The sequence below is a fragment of the Salvelinus sp. IW2-2015 genome, linkage group LG23, assembly GCF_002910315.2.
Source record: "Salvelinus sp. IW2-2015 linkage group LG23, ASM291031v2, whole genome shotgun sequence".
Taxonomy (NCBI): domain Eukaryota; kingdom Metazoa; phylum Chordata; class Actinopteri; order Salmoniformes; family Salmonidae; genus Salvelinus; species Salvelinus sp. IW2-2015.
In genome coordinates this window covers 29,735,666-29,755,101 of record NC_036863.1, presented here as the reverse complement: position 1 = coordinate 29,755,101, position 19,436 = coordinate 29,735,666, and the positions used below count along the sequence as shown (strand labels likewise).

The following is a 19,436-nucleotide window of genomic DNA, read 5'->3' as shown; positions in this document are numbered from 1 at the left end:
CTTCTACAGTTTTACTGTTCTACTGTTCTACAGTTTTACTGTTCTACAGTTTTACGTTTCTACTGTTCTATATGTTCTACAGTTCTACTGTTCTTCTCTCTACACTACATATTACTGACTGTGATGTCTCTCTCCCCATGCAGTACACAGCGAGGATGTGGGCTCTACCAGGCTGTACTTTGTGAACGCGTCCCTCCAGAGGCTGACCTACTCCAGCTCGGGGGTGTCCCTGCCCTGTCCGGCGGGCGGCACCCCCACCGCCATCCTGCGCTGGTACCTGGCCACCGGTGATGACATCTACGACGTGCCCCACATCCGTCATGTCCATGCCAATGGCACCCTCCAACTCTACCCCTTCTCTCCCTCCGCCTTCAACTCCTACATCCACGACAACGACTACTTCTGCACCGCAGAGAACCAGGCTGGCAAGATCCGCAGCCCCAACATCAGAGTCAAAGCTGGTGAGGGGGGGGGGGGGGGGGGAGAAGAGATGGCAGAGGGAAGGGACAGGTGAAGAGGGGAGGGGGAGAGGAGGTAGAGATATTGGATAATAGAAGTCAGAAGGACAGAGGGACAGAAGGAACTGATACTAAGCGAGTTTAGAGGTTAGAGCATTTAGCATTAGAGCATTTAAAGAATTTGACCCTCAGGTGGTTTAATTTGTCCCCCCGAGTTTTCTGAGCAAAACATATGTATATTATTTATGGGGGACATAAAAGACAGTAAAAACACCCGGAAATCAGCTCCAAGTGATTTTAAAATAAAAAATATGTTCCTCAATACAAAACACATCTGATCGTATACAAATGTAAGCAAGTTTTGAAATGATTATGTTTTAGTCAAATATTATATCTGTTTGGGCTTCTTGCATTTCAATTTGCAGTCTACAGATGATATGTAATTATGTTCCGGCCCCCCGACCATCCGCTAGTTGATGATCCCTGGGTTAGAGGGACAGAGGGACTGAAGGAACTGATAGTAAGAGGGGAGCGATGGAGGTTAGAGGCAGAACAAGGGAGGGGAATGATGGAGAGAGAAAATTTAAAAACCAAAGGGAGAGGATTGATTGACAGCCTGCTGGCCACAGCACAAGCCACTCAGAGAAGGACCTGTCCAAAACCTAGTCCCAAACCCAAGCTGACCTAGAACACAGTCTACTCTGCTGTGACAACATCTGTAAAAAAAAAAAAAAAGATGGCGCCGACCGAGATGGCCGCCTCGCTTCGCGTTCCTTGGAAAATATGCAGTATTTAGTTTTTTTATGTGTTATTTCTTACATCGGTACCCCAGGTAATCTTAGGTTTCATTACATACAGTCGGGAGAACTACTGAATATACGATTAACGTCAACTCACCATCGTTATAACCAGGAATATGACTTTCCCGAAACGGATCCAGTGTTTTGCCTTCCACCCAATACAATGGATCTGATCCCAGCCGGGGACCCTATGCGACGCCGTAAAAGGGGCAAACGTAGCGGTCTCTTGTCAGGCTTCGGAGACGGGCACATCGCGCTCCACTCCTAGCATACTACTCGCCAATGCCAGTCTCTTGACAATAAGGTTGATGAAATCCGAGCACGGGTAACATTCCAGAAGAGACATCAGGGATTGCAACGTGCTCTGCTTCACGGAAACATGGCTAACTCAAGAGACGCTAACGGAGTCGGTGCAGCCAGCTGGTTTCTTCACGCATCGCGCCGACAGAAACATACATCTTTCTGGTAAGAAGAGGGGCGGGGGGTATGCCTTATGATAACGAGACGTGGTGTGATCATCATAACAACACACAGGAACTCAAGTCATTCTGTTCACCTGATCTAGAACTCCTCACAATCAAATGTCGACCGCATTATCTACCAAGGGAATTCTCTTCGATCATAATCACAGCCGTATATATTCCCCCCAAGCAGACACATCGATGGCCCTGAACGAACTTTATCTGACTCTTTGTAAACTGGAAACCACACACCCTGAGGCTGCATTCATCGTAGCTGGGGATTTTAACAAGGCTAATCTAAAAACAAAACTCCTAAATTCTATCAGCATATCGATTGTGCTACCAGGCTGGTAAAACCCTGGACATTGTATACTAACTTCCGCGACGCATATAAGGCCCTCCCCGCCCTCCTTTCGGAAAAGCTGACCACGACTCCATTTTGTTGATTCCAGCCTACAAACAGAAACTAAAACAACAAGCTTCCCGCGCTCAGGTCTGTTCAACGCTGGTCCGACCAATCTGATTCCACGCTTCAAGACTGCTTCGATCACGCGGATTGGAATATGTTCCGCATTGCGTCCACAACAAACATGGACGAATATGCTGATTCGGTGAGCGAGTTCATTAGAGAGTGCATTGACGATGTCTACCCACAGCAACGATTAAAACATTCCCAAACCAGAAACGTGGATTGACGGCAGCATTCCGCGTGAAACTGAAAGCGCGAACCACTGCTTTTAACCAGGGCAAGGTGACCGGAAACATGACCGAATACAAACAGTGTAGCTATTCTCTCCGCAAGGCAATCAAACAGGCTAAAGTCCCATACAGAGACAAAATAGAGTCGCAATTCAACAGCTCAGACACAAGAGGTATGTGGCAGGGTCTACAGTCTATCACGGATTACCAAAAAGAAAACCAGCCCCGTCGCGGACCAGGATGTCTTGCTCCCAGACAGGCTAAATAACTTTTTTGCCCGCTTTGAGGACAATACAGTGCCACTGACACGGCCCGCTACCAAAACCTGCGGGCCTCTCCTTCACTGCAGCCGAGGTGAGTAAAACATTTAAACGTGTTAACCCTCGCAAGCTGCAGGCCCAGACGGCATTCCCAGCCGCGTCCTCAAGCATGCGCAGACCAGCTGGCTGGTGTGTTTACGGACATATTCAATCAATCCTTATCCCATTCCTGCTGTTCCCACATGCTTCAAGAGGCACCATTGTTCCTGTTCCCAAGAAGCTAAGGTAACTGAGCTAAACGACTACCGCCCCGTAGCACTCACTTCCGTCATCATGAAGTGCTTTGAGAGACTAGTCAAGGACCATATCACCTCCACCCTACCGGACACCCTAGACCCACTCCAATTTGCTTACCGACCCAATAGGTCCACAGACGACGCAATCGCAACCACACTGCACACTGCCCTAACCCATCTGGACAAGAGGAATACCTATGTGAGAATGCTGTTCATCGATTACAGCTCAGCATTATAACACCATAGTACCCTCCAAACTCGTCATCAAGCTCGAGACCCTGGGTCTCGACCCGCCCTGTGCAACTGGGTCCTGGACTTCCTGACGGGCCGCCCCCAGGTGGTGAGGGTAGGTAACAACATCTCCACCCGCTGATCCTCAACACTGGGGCCCCACAAGGGTGCGTTCTGAGCCCTCTCCTGTACTCCCTGTTCACCCACGACTGCGTGGCCAAGCACGCCTCCAACTCAATCATCAAGTTTTGCGGATGACACTACAGTGGTAGGCTTGATTACCAACAACGACGAGACGGCCTACAGGGAGGAGGTGAGGGCCCTCGGAGTGTGGTGTCAGGAAAATAACCTCACACTCAACGTCAACAAAACAAAGGAGATGATTGTGGACTTCAGGAAACAGCAGAGGGAGCACCCCCCTATCCACATCGACGGGTCAGTAGTGGAGAAGGTGGAAAGTTTTAAGTTCCTCGGTGTACACATCACGGACAAACTGAATTGGTCCACCACACAGACAGCGTTGTGAAGAAAGGCGCAGCAGCGCCTCTTCAACCTCAGGAGGCTGAAGAAATTCGGCTTGTTCACCAAAAGCACTCACAAACTTCTACAGATGCACAATCGAGAGCATCCTGTCGGGCTGTATCACCGCCTGGTACGGCAACTGCTCCGCCCACAACCGTAAGGCTCTCCAGAGGGTAGTGAGGTCTGCAGAACGCATCACCGGGGGCAAACTACCTGCCCTCCAGGACACCTACACCACCCGATGTCACAGGAAGGCCATAAAGATCATCAAGGACAACAACCACCCAAGCCACTGCCTGTTCACCCCGCTATCATCCAGAAGGCGAGGTCAGACAGGTGCATCAAAGCAGGGACCGAGAGACTGAAAAACAGCTTCTATCTCAAGGCCATCAGACTGTTAAACAGCCACCACTAACATTTAGCGGCCGCTGCCAACATACTGACTCAACTCCAGCCACTTTAAAATGGGAATTGATGGAAATTATGTAAAAATGTACCACTAGCCACTTTAAACAATGCCACTTAATATAATGTTTACATACCCTACATTACCCATCTCATATGTATATGTATATACTGTACTCTATATCATCTACTGCATCTTGCCATCTTTATGTAATACATGTACCACTAGCCACTTTAAACTATGCCACTTTATGTTTACATACCCTACAGTACTCAGCTCATATGTATATACCGTACTCTATACCATTCTACTGCATCTTGCCTATGCCGTTCTGGTCTGTACCATCACTCATTCATATATCTTTATGTACATATTCTTTATCCCTTTACACTTGTGTGTATAAGGTAGTAGTTGTGGAATTGTTAGGTTAGATTACTTGTTGTTATTACTGCATTGTCGGAACTAGAAGCACAAGCATTTCGCTACACTCGCATTAACATCTGCTAACCATGTGTATGTGACTAATAAAATTTGATTTGATTTGATTTGATTTAACACACAGGCAGACACACAGCGAACACAGGCGAGGACACAGCCTTGCCCAAACACAGGGTCACTGAACTCTGTTGCACACCACAGACCCTTCAGCCTCATCACCATGGTGAATTAAGGCCACTGACCTGTGTCCCTCCCTAGTTATACTTAACAACCTTAAATTACCCCTTATCCTTCATCTGGTTTGAAATGTATTGCCCACAAACACAGTATGTACTGTACATGTGTTGCATGTGACATCATAGAAGCACAAAACACTCCCACTAACGACAGTATCTATGCAGATGTTGCGGCTGCTGCTAGTTGCTATGCTATTCCTAAAGCATCAGCTGACTAGCCCGATGCGCTCTCCCTCCATCTTATTCTCTCTATTTCTGTGTCCTCTCTTTCTCTTCATGCCCTCTCTTCCTCCTCTCCCCTTCCTCCTCTCACACCGTCCTCTTGTACCATGCTAAATATAGCCGCAGCAGCACGCTTCTTTCATTATCTCTCATTATGAAACCTAATTGGTGCACTCCATTGATTAGACTTCATGCCAGTGCTTTAACAAGGTGTACCTCGTATAAACCAGCACAGAATATAGCTGATGTGGGTGTACATATAGATTTCTCTGGGTCTATCCATCCATTCTATCCATTTCATATCATATACTGGATCTACCCAGTGGAGGTGAGATGTTCCGTTGAACCAGTTGGTCAAGTGGTCACCTGGACCAACCCCTTGTAGACACTTTTACAGTTCTCCTGGACTGTAGGTTCTCCACAGCCTCTCTTGTCGTTGTTCCGCCACCCTTCCTCCCTCCCTCTCTCACTTCCTCCCTCCCTCTCTGTCCATCATTCACATCAGGGTAGACAGTCCCTCCCCCGCTCCTCCTGCTGTCAACATCTGTTTTCATATTCTGCCTCCCAACACCGACCTGCACTAATACATACTCCTACTAATACTAATACTAGCTAGAGCCAAACCAGTGGAGGATTATGGAGAGAGGGGGAGAGAGATGGAGAGAGAGACAGAGAGAGAGAGAGAGCATGTGATCTGAACTGCACGCCAGCCGGTCGGTCGCTACTCTCCACTTGCTCCTTGCTGCTGCTGCCTTCATTCCCTCATGACCCAAAATCTCACCCCAAGAGGACTAGGGATTAGCATTTACAAAACCATAGTAGCCCGTCCCATATCCAGGGAGTTATGTATGGTCAGAGAGTTATGTATGGTCAGGGAGTTATGTATGGTCGGGGAGTTATGTATGGTCAGGGATTATTGTATGGTCAGGGAGTTATGTATGGTCAGAGAGTTATGTATGGTCAGGAGTTATGTATGGTCAGGGAGTTATGTATGGTCGGGAGTTATGTATGGTCAGGGATTATGTATGGTCGGGGAGTTATGTATGGTCAGGAGTTATGTATGGTCAGGGAGTTATGTATGGTCAGAAGTTATGTATGGTCGGGGAGTTATGTATGGTTGGGAGTTATGTATGGTCGCGGGAGTTATGTTATGGTCAGGGAGTTATTGTATGGTCGGGGATTATGTTATGGTCAGGGAGTTATGTATGGTCAGGAGTTATGTATGGTCGGGGAGTTATGTATGGTCGGGGAGTTATGTATGGTCGGGGAGTTATGTATGGTCAGGGAGTTATGTATGGTCAGGGAGTTATGTATGGTCAGGGAGTTATGTATGGTCAGGGAGTTATGTATGGAGAGGTTACATTCAGGAGGGATGTGGTTCAGAGGTTCTGGTCTGGGGTTTAGGGTCAGGATGCCTTGGTGTTCTTGTGGTCTGGTTAGGGTGTTGTGGTCAAGGAGTTGGGGTCAAGAGTTTGTGTAATGGGGTTACTACAACTTGGTTTAAAGTTAGAGTATTTAGAGCATGATTAAATGGGGTTAGGGTTAGGGTTAGTAAATAAACTGTAAATACATTACTTTCTAGATATCCATAATGTTATGTACATTTGTCATTTTGGTGAACTCTCTCTTTACTGCATAGCTACAGTGGGAGATTATTCAAATGTAGATGATACAATTTCCATCATAGCGTGATTTAATGAATCTATTCACTGTTCCCATGTTTTATACAATAATTTAGACATCGAATTATATGTCTAATGTATTTATATGTTTCTCTATGTAAAGTGGAAATAGTAATGTATATTGATGTGTTGTTATACTGCAGTAGGATTCTAACGTTAGTGTAACAGTGCCTGTTCTCTACACTGCACTGCTGTTACCAGGGAGGGGGATTCCAAAGCAGTTTCTTAGCAACCTTCAAATATGTCCTAGCTTCTCCTGATTTCACTAATGAGTTCATGCTCATTCAGGAGAGTGTAAAATATTGCATGAACATGTATGAACAGGGAATCACCACCAGTACAGCCAGACGGTTTTACTAAGCTGGGTTGTTATCTCTAGCACTGTGCTTTAACACTACCATGCATTCTGGGAATACAGTTGTATACAAAACAATAGAATAGTGTCTGATGTTGATGTCATGGTGAAAGCTAGCCAATCGTTTTTTTGTTTATCCGGCTCAGAAATTGGGTTGCGTAGTTAATGATGAAAACAGATGTACTGTAGAATTAGTGTTATTGACGTGTTCAAACAATAGACCAGATTCTGAATTGTTCCCAATATGTTTGCAAATGTATTGTTGTAGATTCAGTACATCTATATTATTAGTAGATTATTTTGAAATCCAAAATATAATATTAAAACTGTCATCTAACTTGTTTCTGTTAATGATTCTTACAACATAGACTACTGTCCAAAACATCTCATACTGTATATTCCACTACATCTCTAGTATTCACTTGTTCTTAAACCAAAGAAAGATTGTAACACCAAATACTCTAAAATATAAAAATATGTGTTACTATATTTACAATGTTTCAGGGAGATCCGGGCTGGTTTAGTCTGGAGGGGAATGACCCCTGAGTTTAAAAAAAGCAGAACAAGCTCTATTTTGGTGGCCTCTAGTARATTATAATGCCTTGATTCCATCCGAAATACGCAGCTAAATCATTTAATACTTTAACGACTTTACCTCCAAGATTGGTAAAATTTGTTGTGGTGTGGAGTAGAAAGACATGACTTTACAAATAAAATTACTGAAAATGTGTGAATTCAGTGTATTGTTAGTTGTTTCGGAGATTGTTTAGGCCTTTATGATCAGGACTATTTTCTAAGTAAGATAACCTTTTTAACATTAAACCTGTCTTCTCTTGAGATTAAAGTCATATTTATAGTTTTTTATAATTTGGGTGAGCTATCCCTTTAACAGTTTGGCCTGTCAATCAATGGGTGGGATTGTCAGGGGAGGTGGCAGGATGTTTGTGAGTCACAGAGTTGGTAGGGTTTCAGACCTGTCAATCAATCGCTGTGGGTGGGACATTGAGGGAAGGCGGTAGATTAGTAATCTAGTCAGAAAAGCTAGTTTAGTCTTTCGATTTATTTTATTGACAAAAACCTAAGAAAAAAGGTTGTGTTCCCGGTAGAGAAATAATATAGAATTGCAGGTAATTGGTTTAAAATTTTCAGAAAATTATATACAATGTCAGACATGCATGAATAGACCTACAGGTGTTTGTAGAATGAAGCAGGTGTTAAATATGGGCTTTGCTACACAGAAAGCAGCAGTTAACTAGGCTACTCCATTGTCGACACTAATCAAATCAATAGGCCTGTATTAATTATTTTTAATAATACCATATCATGTGTCATAAGATTAGCTTTTATAGCCTACAATCTGTTTTCTTTTTTCATTTTTTGGACCAGAATGAGGCTCTCTCTCCACTACCTATTGTTCCTGCAGTGAGGAGTCAACATCTTTGTCTAATGTTTTCATCATTTATCTGCAGATAATCAAAAAGCATTAGTAGCCTACCAGTAAGCAAATTAGGGAGCAAAATGAACAGCACTCTCACCGATGCGATTTGGTTCCGTTCACTTAATAGGGCTCCCGAGGCTCCTGAGTGGTGCAGCGGTCTAAGGCACTGCATCTCAGTGCTAAGAGGCGTCACTGCAGTCCCTGGGTCAAATCCAGGCTGCATCACATCCGGCCGTGATTGGGAGTCCCATAGGGCGGCGCACAATTGGCCCAGCGTCGTCCGGGGTAGGCCGCCATTGTAAGTAAGAATTTGTTCTTAACTGGCTTGCCTAGTTTAAAAAAATAATGGAAATTTAAAATAAATCTACTTTATATTCATCACCTCCAGCACCACCCCAACATCAACATATGTGAAAATGGCGCGTTGCTGTTTTGTAGTAAAAAAAATAGAGGAAGAAAAGTGTTTCCAATGACATCATTAACCAATTAGTAGACAATTAGAAGGCAATGCCTACTAATAATTGGTTAAATTCACACGATGCACACCGATGATGTCATCATTCGAAACACTTATCGTCCTCTTTCTTTTTTACTACAAAACATAGCTGTTAGTCCGTGAACAACCCATCACTAGGCACTAGTGACCGCTAAGTCTTTTTAGCGGTCACTGGCAAGTCTCGACATGGGCTTCGAAACCTAGGAAAATACAAACAAGATCTTTGGTTTACTCCTGATGTGATACCATGAACATATCAKTACGTTGTATGATTTAAGCAAAGGAATATAGGAGATTGACTTAATTCAGTCAGTTTGACACCTTTAATAATAAACTAGTCAACACTTGTTCTTTCTGTCGTCAATCAAACCACAGTAATAGCCTATGCACCCCGACTCCGTGGCTGTATAGGCCTATGAAACACGCAAAAGAAAATAAATGATTCCGCCACAAAACAATAATGAACTGGATTTCATTTCAATTCATTGTTACCACTGTACATTCACTCACAGGAGGCCATGCTCATGCTCTCCCTCCTCCATGAAAAGAAATTTGACTGCAACCAACCACAGCACACAAAAATAGAACAGGTACTGAGAGGCGGGACCGACAGCAGACTGACAAACCAGTCAGTCTGTGTCGCTGTCATCTCTCGCTTTGTAACCTAGCATAGCAAGCGTAAAAATAACCAGAGCGGAGTCCCTATATCTGTTTTTCAGGGGAAACGGAAGCTAGGTTGAAAATACTCTATCCCTGAAAACCGGAAACCTTTCTGCTGACACTGCGGAGAGTGCTGGCTTTGTGACTGACAGGTGCCTGTCCTGTCAATAGATCACTAGAAGATGCATATAGTTCATTCTAGTGGGGGAAGGCTATACAGTCTTTTCTGACAAGTGAATTAAAACTTTTTGATGTAAAGAAGCCTAGTTAATAATTAAGAGTCTATTGAGGCACCCGTGCACCAATCTAAGAAACATAATTAAAAAATCCACATCATAATCCGTCAGTTTAAGCTAGAGAGATCAGGTTTTGCATGGGCTGCGTCTCAATCCAKCGCGTCCTCCTATGTCACCGTTCTGCACTGGAAGATGGCCGAGCTATAGCGGTGTTTGGCAGACCATGAGACATCCTGCAAAATCAGTTTTCTCACATAAACGTTGGTAGCGTGCGAACGGTTTGGCCTACAAACTAATATGACCCCCACAAGTGTCCCGGGACCAGTCTGAAGGTAACCCATACAAATTAATAGAATGATAGAGGTAGTTTTGTGTCCAAAAAAAGAAAATATTTCCTGAGCTTTCTTATATCTCCTAGATATAGAACAGACACTTCAAAACCTTATTCCTTATGAAAAAAATGTTTTTATACCTAAAGGGGTCCTAAAATTCAGAATCAAATAGCTAAATGATCCATGGTATGACCATCTTAAAGGCTTATACTTTTAAAGGGAATTAATGAAGTGGAAAAAGTAGCCGGCTGACAATGAGTATGTTATCGGCCAGCACTTATGGAAAACACTGTCATCTGAATAAATACCTCCTTGACACTTGGTCTCTCTCTGTATAATAGTGTTCAGGGAGCCGTACACGGTGCGTGTGGCAGACCAGCGCTCCATGCGGGGCAACGTGGCCGTGTTCAAGTGCCTCATTCCCACCGCCGTGCAGGAGTACGTCAGCGTGGTGTCCTGGGAGAGAGACACCGTTTCCATCATCCCAGGTAGGACAACACGGGAAATAGATGGGACGGAAGGGGCCAGGGGAAAGGGAGGGGTCTGGGGGACAGGGAAGGGCCAGGGGACAGGGAGGGGCGGGTACGGGAGGACTGTGGTAAAAGAAGTTAAGTGTTATGTTATTATTTGTCTATAATGAAGTCCCCTCTGTAAGGGTGTGTGTGTGTGTGTGTGTGTGTGTGTGTGTGTGTGTGTGTGTGTGTGTGTGTGTGTGTGTGTGTGTGTGTCTTTGCACCTGACCTAAACTCTAGCTCCTGTCTGCTGTCTCCTGCTCACTGTTCTGGATCACTGACTCACCCCTACTCCAACTCTCTTCAGCCAGCCTCTCTTTCACTTTTTCTCTCTTCATCTTTCTCGCTCTTCTCTCCCTCTTCTATCTCGCCTCTCTTTCTTCCATCTCGTTCTCTCTCACGCTCCTTTGCTCTCTTCCTACATCTTCCCTCTCTCCACCTTCACCACTCCCTCCCCAACCTTGTTTCTCTCCATCCATCTTTCTTTCTTTATCTATCCCGCCATCTAAATTGATTGACTCCATTGATTAATTTTTTCTTTTTTTTCTTGTTTCTGTATCGTTATCCTAATTTACATCCGTTGTGGATTTTTTTTGACGTGCCAAAGAGCCTTTTACATTTTCCAACTTCTACAGTATGTTTCCCGTACTTTCCTTTCTGTTGGGTATATTTCTACGTTCTCCCAATATCCCTCCCTGTTCCTCTGCTCTGTCCTTGAAGATTAGTGCTACAATTAGAGACGCTGGATGTCAATATCCCCACATTCATCTTCACTAACCTCATGTGTTTGTGTGTGTGTGTGTGTGTGTTTGTGTGTGTGTGTGTGCACTGCACACATGTTAGTGTGTTCATTTGTTGTTTTTGTTATATACACTACATGACCAAAAGTATGTGGACACCTGCTCGTCAAAGATCTCATTCCAAAATCATGGGCATTAATATGGAGTTGGTCCCCCCTTTGCCGCTATACAGCCTCCACTCTTCTGGGAAGGCTTTCCACTAGATGTTGAAACATTGCTGCGGGGACTTGATTCCATTCAGCCACAAGAGCATTAGTGAGGTCAGGCATTGATGTGGGCGATTAGACCAGGCTCGCAGTCGGCGTTCCAATTCATCCCAAAGGTGTTCAATGGGGTTGATGTCAGGGCTCTGTGCAGGCCAGTCAAGTTCTTGCACACAGATCTCGACAAACCATTTCTGTATGGACCTCGCTTTGTGCACAGGGGCATTGTCATGCTGAAACAGGAAAGTGCCTTCCCCAAACTGTTGCCACAATGTTGGAAGCACAGAATGGTCTAAAATGTCATTGTCTGCTGTAGCGTTAAGATTTCCCTTCACTGGAACTAAGGGTCCTAGCCCGAACCATGAAAAACATCCCCCAAACCATTATTCCTCCTCCACCTTTACAGTTGGCACTATGTATTAGGGAAGGTAGCGTTCTCCTGGCATCCGCCAAACCCAGATTTGTCCATCGGACTGATGGTGAAGCGTGATTCATCACTCCAGAGAACACGTTTCTACTGCTCCAGAGTCCAATGGCGGCGAGCTTTACACCACTCCAGCTGACGCTTGGCATTGCACATGGTGATCTTAGGCTTGTGTGCAGCTGCTCTGACATGAAAACCCATTTCATGAAGCTCCCGACGAACAGTTATTTTGCTGATGTTGCTTCCAGAGGCAGTTTGGAACTCGGTAGTGAGTGTTGCTACCGAGGACAGACGACTTTTACTCGCTATGCGTTTCAGCACTTGGCGGTCCAGTTCTGTAAGCTTGTGTGGCCTACCACTTTGTGGCTGAGCCATTGTTGCTCCTAGATGTTTCCACTTGACAATAACAGCACTCACAGTTGCAGGGCAGAAATTTGCAGGGCAGAAATTTGACAAACTGACTTGGAAAGGTGGCATCCTATGACGGTGRSACGTTGATACTCACTGAGCTCTTCTGTAAGGCCATTCTACTGCCAATGTTTGTCTTTGGAGATTGCATGGCTGTGTGATCGATTTTATACACCAGTCAGCAATGGGTGTGGCTGAAYTAGCCGTATCCACAAACTTTTATATACAGTATATATATATATTGTGTGTATACATGTATTTGTCTATATTCATTATCATGGATATTACAACAGATAACAATAAACGTCTCCAATGCTGTGTTGTGAAGTGAAACTCTGACAATAACAAAGTGGAAGGTGGAGAGGGAGAGATCAGAGAGGAGGAAACAGAGAGGAGAGAACAGAGAGGAGAGAACAGAGAGGAGGAAACAGAGAGGAGAGAACAGAGAGGAGAGAACAGAGAGGAGAGAACAGAGAGGAGAGAACAGAAGAGGAGAGAACAGTGAGGAGAGAACGAGAGGAGAGAACAGAGAGGAGAGAAACGAGTAGATGAGACAGAGAGACAGAGAGAGAGAACAGTGAGGAGAGAACAGAGTAGCGAAGAGAAGATAGGAGAAGAACAGAGAGGAGAGAACAGAGAGAGAGAGAGAGGAGGAGAACAGGGGGGAAGAGAGAGGAGAGAGAAGAGGGAGAGGGGGCAGGGAGAGACAGAGAGGAGGAAACAGAGAGGAGAGAACAGAGAGGAGAGAACAGAGAGGAGAGAACAGTGAGGAGAGAGAACAGAGAGGAGAGAAGAACAAGAGAGGAGAGATAGAGGAGGGGAACAGAGAGGAGAGAACAGGAGGAGAGATCAGAGAGAGGAAACAGAGAGGAGAGAACAGAGAGGAGAGAACAGAGAGGAGAGAACAGAGAGGAGAAGACAGTGAGGAGAACAGAGAGGAGACAGAGAGGAGAGATCAGAGAGGAGAGAAAGAGAAGAAAGGAGGTTAGTGGGGCAAGAACAGCCTCAGGACCTGGCAGATGGCCTTCTATATACACACACACACACACACACACACACACACCACACACACACACACACACACACACACACACACACACACACACACACACACACAACATACACCACACACACACACACACACACACACACCACACACACACACAACACAACACACACAACACACACACAAACACACACAAACACACACAAACACACACAAACACAAACACATAGACTGTGTAAAAATGTATGGGGGTGTATGTGTGAGATACATTATGCTCTGTCAGTGGTGAGGAGCTTTGACAGACTACCTGGTATTTTACAATCTTTTTTTCAGCTTTTAAGTATTTATTATCAGCATGGTTTTACACTATCTATTTCTATTAACTGTAATACGTTGCATATTACACAACATTTAAGTGTGATTCCATGTACAGTTTTCTATTGCGCAGTGAGTTTGTTGTTGTTATTGTTGTGTATTGTTGTGTGCATTGCACTGTACTCTGGCTGCTACTGTGTGTAACTAGGGATATAAAGGTCAGCTGATGAGCACAGAGAGTGAGAATGGTGAACTGCTCACTGAATCTCAGTCAGCAGCATTCCTCCACACCACAGTCACAGTTAAATACCATTTTTTACAATGACTTTGGCACTAATTTCAGAGCCTTGTGGTCATTTTTCATATGTGGGACTCATTTATATATGAAATACCATAGGAACATTAAATTTAGAAAAAAAAAAAAAAAGGAATATTTCCCACCCCCCCCCCCCAAAACCAGATTTAAAAAAACCCTTGGGGGGAAAATTTTTAGTTTTTATTTTTTTTTTTCCACTGTGTAGTTGTTCGTACAATCATTAAATATTGTAGTACAAAATATGTGATACATGTTTCATTATGGTACTACACGTAAATACATCACTGTAAAATGACTAGTAGAGAGAATACTACAGACACAGTGGAATTATTGAATAAAATCTGAAATGTATTGATGAAATACAATKAAATGATAACTTTGAATCAAAGCAAAAATAATTAGCTACAAAAAAGAAAAAAACACAGTAAAACGTCCACTGCAGTGTTCCTCATCTGACTTACTGTAAAAAGCAAAACAAAGGATTGATTACTGTACTTCTATATTTCCATCAACCCTGTCTTGTGGATTTGGCCACAGGTTCTCATCCACATCACAATGGATGTTTTCATTAGCCAAACATCTTGGGAAGAATCTTCGGGCATGGTGAATCCAGGCCTGACACTGGTCTGCCGTGATGTCATTGCATGATGTCACGCCCTGACCATCGTTTGCGTTGTATGTTTCTATGTTTTGTTTGGTCAGGGTGTGATATGAGTGGGCATTCTATGTTGTATGTCTAGTTTGTCTGTTTCTATGTGTCTGGTCTGATATGGTTCTCAATCAGAGGCAGGTGTTAGTCGTTGTCTCTGATTGGGAGCCATATTTAGGTAGCCTGTTTTGTATTGTGGGTTGTGGGTGATTGTTCCTGTTACGGTGTTCCTGTGTTTGTGTTCACGTTACGGGACTGTTTCGTCTTTGTTCATTTTGTTGGTTTATTGTTTTTGTTCGTTGTTAAAATATTKTATTAAAATGGATAATCATCACGCTGCATTTTGGTCCTCCTCTCTTTCGCCCGACGAAGAACGTTACACATGAGTCACCCATGGCCTGGAGAAGGGTGGATTGTTCGTGAGGGCGCCTATCATATACCTTCCACCTCCATGTGGAGAAAAATTCCTCAATCAGGTTAAGGAAAGGAGACTATGGGGGTAAGTACAGGGTGGTAAATTGTGGATGGGCCTGAAACCATTTGAGCATGGTGGAACCTGACATTATCCCACACAATGACATAGGTCACGCCATCAGCTCTACAGACCTGATTTAGCTCATCAAGGAAGGTTACAAGGAGAGCTGCATTATATGATCCAATACGAGGTCTGCGTCTCACCACACCATCTTCCGATATAGCTGCACACATGGTGATGTTGGCCCCACATTGTCCAGGTACTTGGATGGTTGCACGCTGGCCAATGAAATTACGACCTCTCCTCCTTGTCTTGGCCAGGTTGAAGCCTGCCTCATCCAAAAAGAGGAATTAGTGATGGCTTTCGTCAGCATCCATCTCCATCACCCTCTAAAAATACATTTTGGACAGAGAAATACTGATTATAATGATGTAGAATTTTGGGGGAATTTTTCAAAACGGGCATCTTGAAACTGAACATACCTGAACATACTCAGTCCTCAGTTGCTTCACTCTGTCTGCATTTCTTCCAAAAGGCACACGGTATAGATGTTTTAGAGACACCTGGTGCCTTTTCAGCATGCGTGCAATAGTTGGCAAACTTATGGCTTCCACATTGTTGAACATGTCGTCATTGTCCAAGATGTGCTGTCGAATTTCTGTAAGGCGAATATCATTTCTGGCCCGAACCAAATTGACCACAGCCCGACCTTGTTGGTCAGTCAGAATTTTTCCTCTGCCTCCCCTATTTGGCCTAGTCTCGATTCTGCAGGGAAAATGACAGTAAGAAAACATTTAGTCACATCACCTACTCTGTGGTACACATTGGCATGCAGTATACAGTCATTTGACAATTGAGAGTAGCCTAATGTTTAGTGCATGCTGAAGACTTACCAGTTCTCATTGCGGAAAGTTCTGATGATTGAGGCCAAGGTTGATCTTCTGAGGTTTGGTTGAATCATAGTAGCTGCCTCAGTCATTGTCTTGCCATGATTTACGACATGGTCTACAACTATTGCTCGGATTTCATTGGACACTCTGCTGTTGCTGCCGCTGTCTTGGTCTGTGGCCTTGTCCTCTACCACGTTCCCCCACAACTCTCAAACGAGGCCTACGACCACCTCTCAGAAGGGTTGCTTGCCCTTCCTTTGATCACCACGTCTTCCTAGTCTTCCTCCTACCACTGCTTGACCTCTATTTTGACCTGGATCACCTGCCGGCTCCATGTTATCGCTATGTTGTTGTAGGTGGATACCACTCATTTCACTATATACTCGTATCACAATGTGAAATCAATCATCAGTAACGAGTTGGCAGTATTGGAAAAGCAATAACAAGGGCCTGCATACATACACTTATTGGCCACTTTATTAGGTACACCTGCGTGTTATCGCCAATCGCCTGCTCCTTCTAACAGCGAATCATGTGGCTGCCTACAACTCAATATATAGAGTATATAGAGTAGAGAGCATTAGAATGGGCAAGATGTGTAATCTAAGAAACTTTGACCGTGGTATGATTGTTGGTGCCACACATGGTGGTTCCAGCATCTCAGAAACAGCTGCCCTCCTGGGATTTTTACGCACTACAGTCGCTAGAGTTTACAGAGAAAGGTGCGATAAACAAAACGCATTCAGTGAGCGGCAGTTCTGTGGGCAAGAACACCTTATTAATGAGAGAGGTCAGAGGAGAATGTCTGACTCATTCAAGCTAACAGTGTCACGCCCTGGCCTTAGTTATCTTTGTTTTCTTTATTATTTTAGTTAGGTCAGGGTGTGACATGGGGGATGTATGTGTTTTGTATTGTCTAGGGGTTTTGTATGTTTATGGGGCAGTGTCTAGTCTAGGTGTTTGTATGTCTATGGCTGCCTAGATTGGTTCTCAATTAGAGGCAGCTGTTGATCATTGTCTCTGATTGGGAACCATATTTAGGSAGCCATATTCATTGGGTATTTCGTGGGTTATTGTCTATGTTAGTTGCCTGTGTCTGCACTATTTGTTTATAGCGTCACGTTCGTTCGTTTGTTGTTTTGTAGTTTGTTTAAGTGTTGATCATTTTCGTCTTCAATAAATAGAAGATGTATTGTTATCACGCTGCGCCTTGGTCCTCCTGTGAATACTGCATAGTATAATATGTGCTGCGTGTAAAGAATTGTATTTTACCATTAGTGCTGGGCTGTGTACAGATATGGTATATTTTACTTGGCTGCTGTGTAAATAGGTTATGATACTGTGCTGCTGTGTAGAATACTGTCATTATCACATACTGTGATGGGCTGTGTATCCTCTGTATATTATATATGTGCTTGCGTGTGTAATATGTTTTTAATAAATATATGGCTGCGGCTTGTGTAACAATACTGTATATTAATATACTGTGGTATACCTGGTGTAATTGTGGTAACGTGGTGTTATTTAACTGTGGTGTGTGGTGTTTTTAACTGTGATGTGTGGTGTTATTAAACTGTGTGTGTGGTGTTATTTACTGTGCTGTGTGTGTTATTTAAACTTGTGGTGTGTGGTGTTATTTAAATGTGATCGTGTGGTGTATTTACCTGTTGATGTGTGGTGTTTTTAATGTTGAATGTGTGTGTTATGTTTATGTGATGTGTGGTGTCTTTAACTGTGTGTGTGGTGTTATCGCCAAGCGGTGAGTGGTGTGTGTTATTTACTGTGTGTGTGGTGTTATTTTACTGGTGGGCTGTGTGGGTTATTACTGTGATGTGGTAAGTGTTAGTTTAAGTGGATGTGTGGTGTTATTAACTGTGTGGTGGTGTTTTTATGTGATGTGCTGTTTAACTGGTGATGTGTGGTGTTATTTAGTGTGATGTGTGGGTTAATGTGGCTGTGTTTATTACTGGTGATGGTTAGTGTTATTTAACTGTGCTGTGTGGTGTTATACCCTGTGAATGTGTGTGTGTTTTTGTGATGTGGTGGTTTTTGTGCCTGTGTGGTGTGTATTTTGGGTGTGGTTGTTATTTAAGTGGTGTTGTGGTGTTTTTAGTGCTGTGTGGTGGTTATTAACCCTGTATGTGTGTGTCTATTTATGTGTGTGTGGTGTTATTTACTGTGCTGTTGTGTTTTTAATTGATGTGTGTGGTTATAATGTGAGTGTCTGTGTTTAATGGGCCTGTTTTTTTTAACCATGGTAGTGTTATTTAACTGTGATGCTGTGGTTTATTTAACCTGACTGTGTGGTGTTATTTAACTGTGCGTTTATAACTGTGCTGGTAGTTATTAATGTGCTGGTGCTGTGTTTATAACTGTGTGTGTGTGTATGTTAATTTGACTGTGTGGTGTATTTAACTGGCTGAGTGTGTGTTATTTACCGTGGTGTGTTGCCAAAATCCAACAAGTGATAAAATGCACATTTTTCAAGACTTAACATTTTCATTGCTTGGATATCATAATAAGCTAATAAGAATTGTTCGAGGAAAAATACTGTTAATGAAATAAAAAAAGTATTATATTAAAATGTAATTAACATTACATCTGAGATGACTGTCTATTATTTCATTGATCTAATATCTTGAGACAGAAATGTGAAGTAACTGTTGCATTACTCTTAAGCATAGGTTTTAGGAAACTGACAAACAATATTATGTTGAGATCATGAAAGTTTCAGGATACGGGATCCATTGACACCAATTACCTAGTGGAACTAACAATTGGACTACATTATCTATGGATGTAATATTTCATCATTTCTTTATCAGACACTGTTTCATGGTCCCATGTACCCATTTTCCAGACGATGTTTTCAGATTTGACAGTACTCTAATCACTCCGGCCAATTTTAGGTACACCTATCTAGTACTGGGTAGGACCCCTTTTGCCTCCACAAAAGCCTGAATTATTTATTGGTGTTGTATGTTAAGAGATGCCTTCTGCACACATGTTTTAAACGGCTGTTATTTGAGTATTTGTGGCTTTCTGTTTGTCACGATCGTTATATGGTGGAAGAAGGGAGGACCAAGGCCAGCGTGATAACAATAATCTTCTATTTATTGAAGCGACAAATGATCAACACTTAAACAAACTACAAAACAACAACGACGACCGTGAGCTATAACAAATAGTGCAGAACAGGAACTACATAGA

The 19,436-nt window shown here is 43.4% G+C and overlaps 1 protein-coding gene across 1 annotated transcript in view; it reads left to right on the top strand.

Annotated features, from left to right (window-relative positions):
- LOC111950547 (cell adhesion molecule DSCAML1-like) overlaps positions 1-19,436 on the top strand; it is a 36,576-nt gene that overhangs the window by 15,929 nt on the left and 1,211 nt on the right. Inside the window, exons 2-3 of the mRNA XM_070434523.1 lie at positions 144-461; positions 10,570-10,716. Coding sequence (XP_070290624.1) covers positions 144-461; positions 10,570-10,716 — 465 coding nt within the window. The remainder of the gene's footprint in view (positions 1-143; positions 462-10,569; positions 10,717-19,436) is intronic.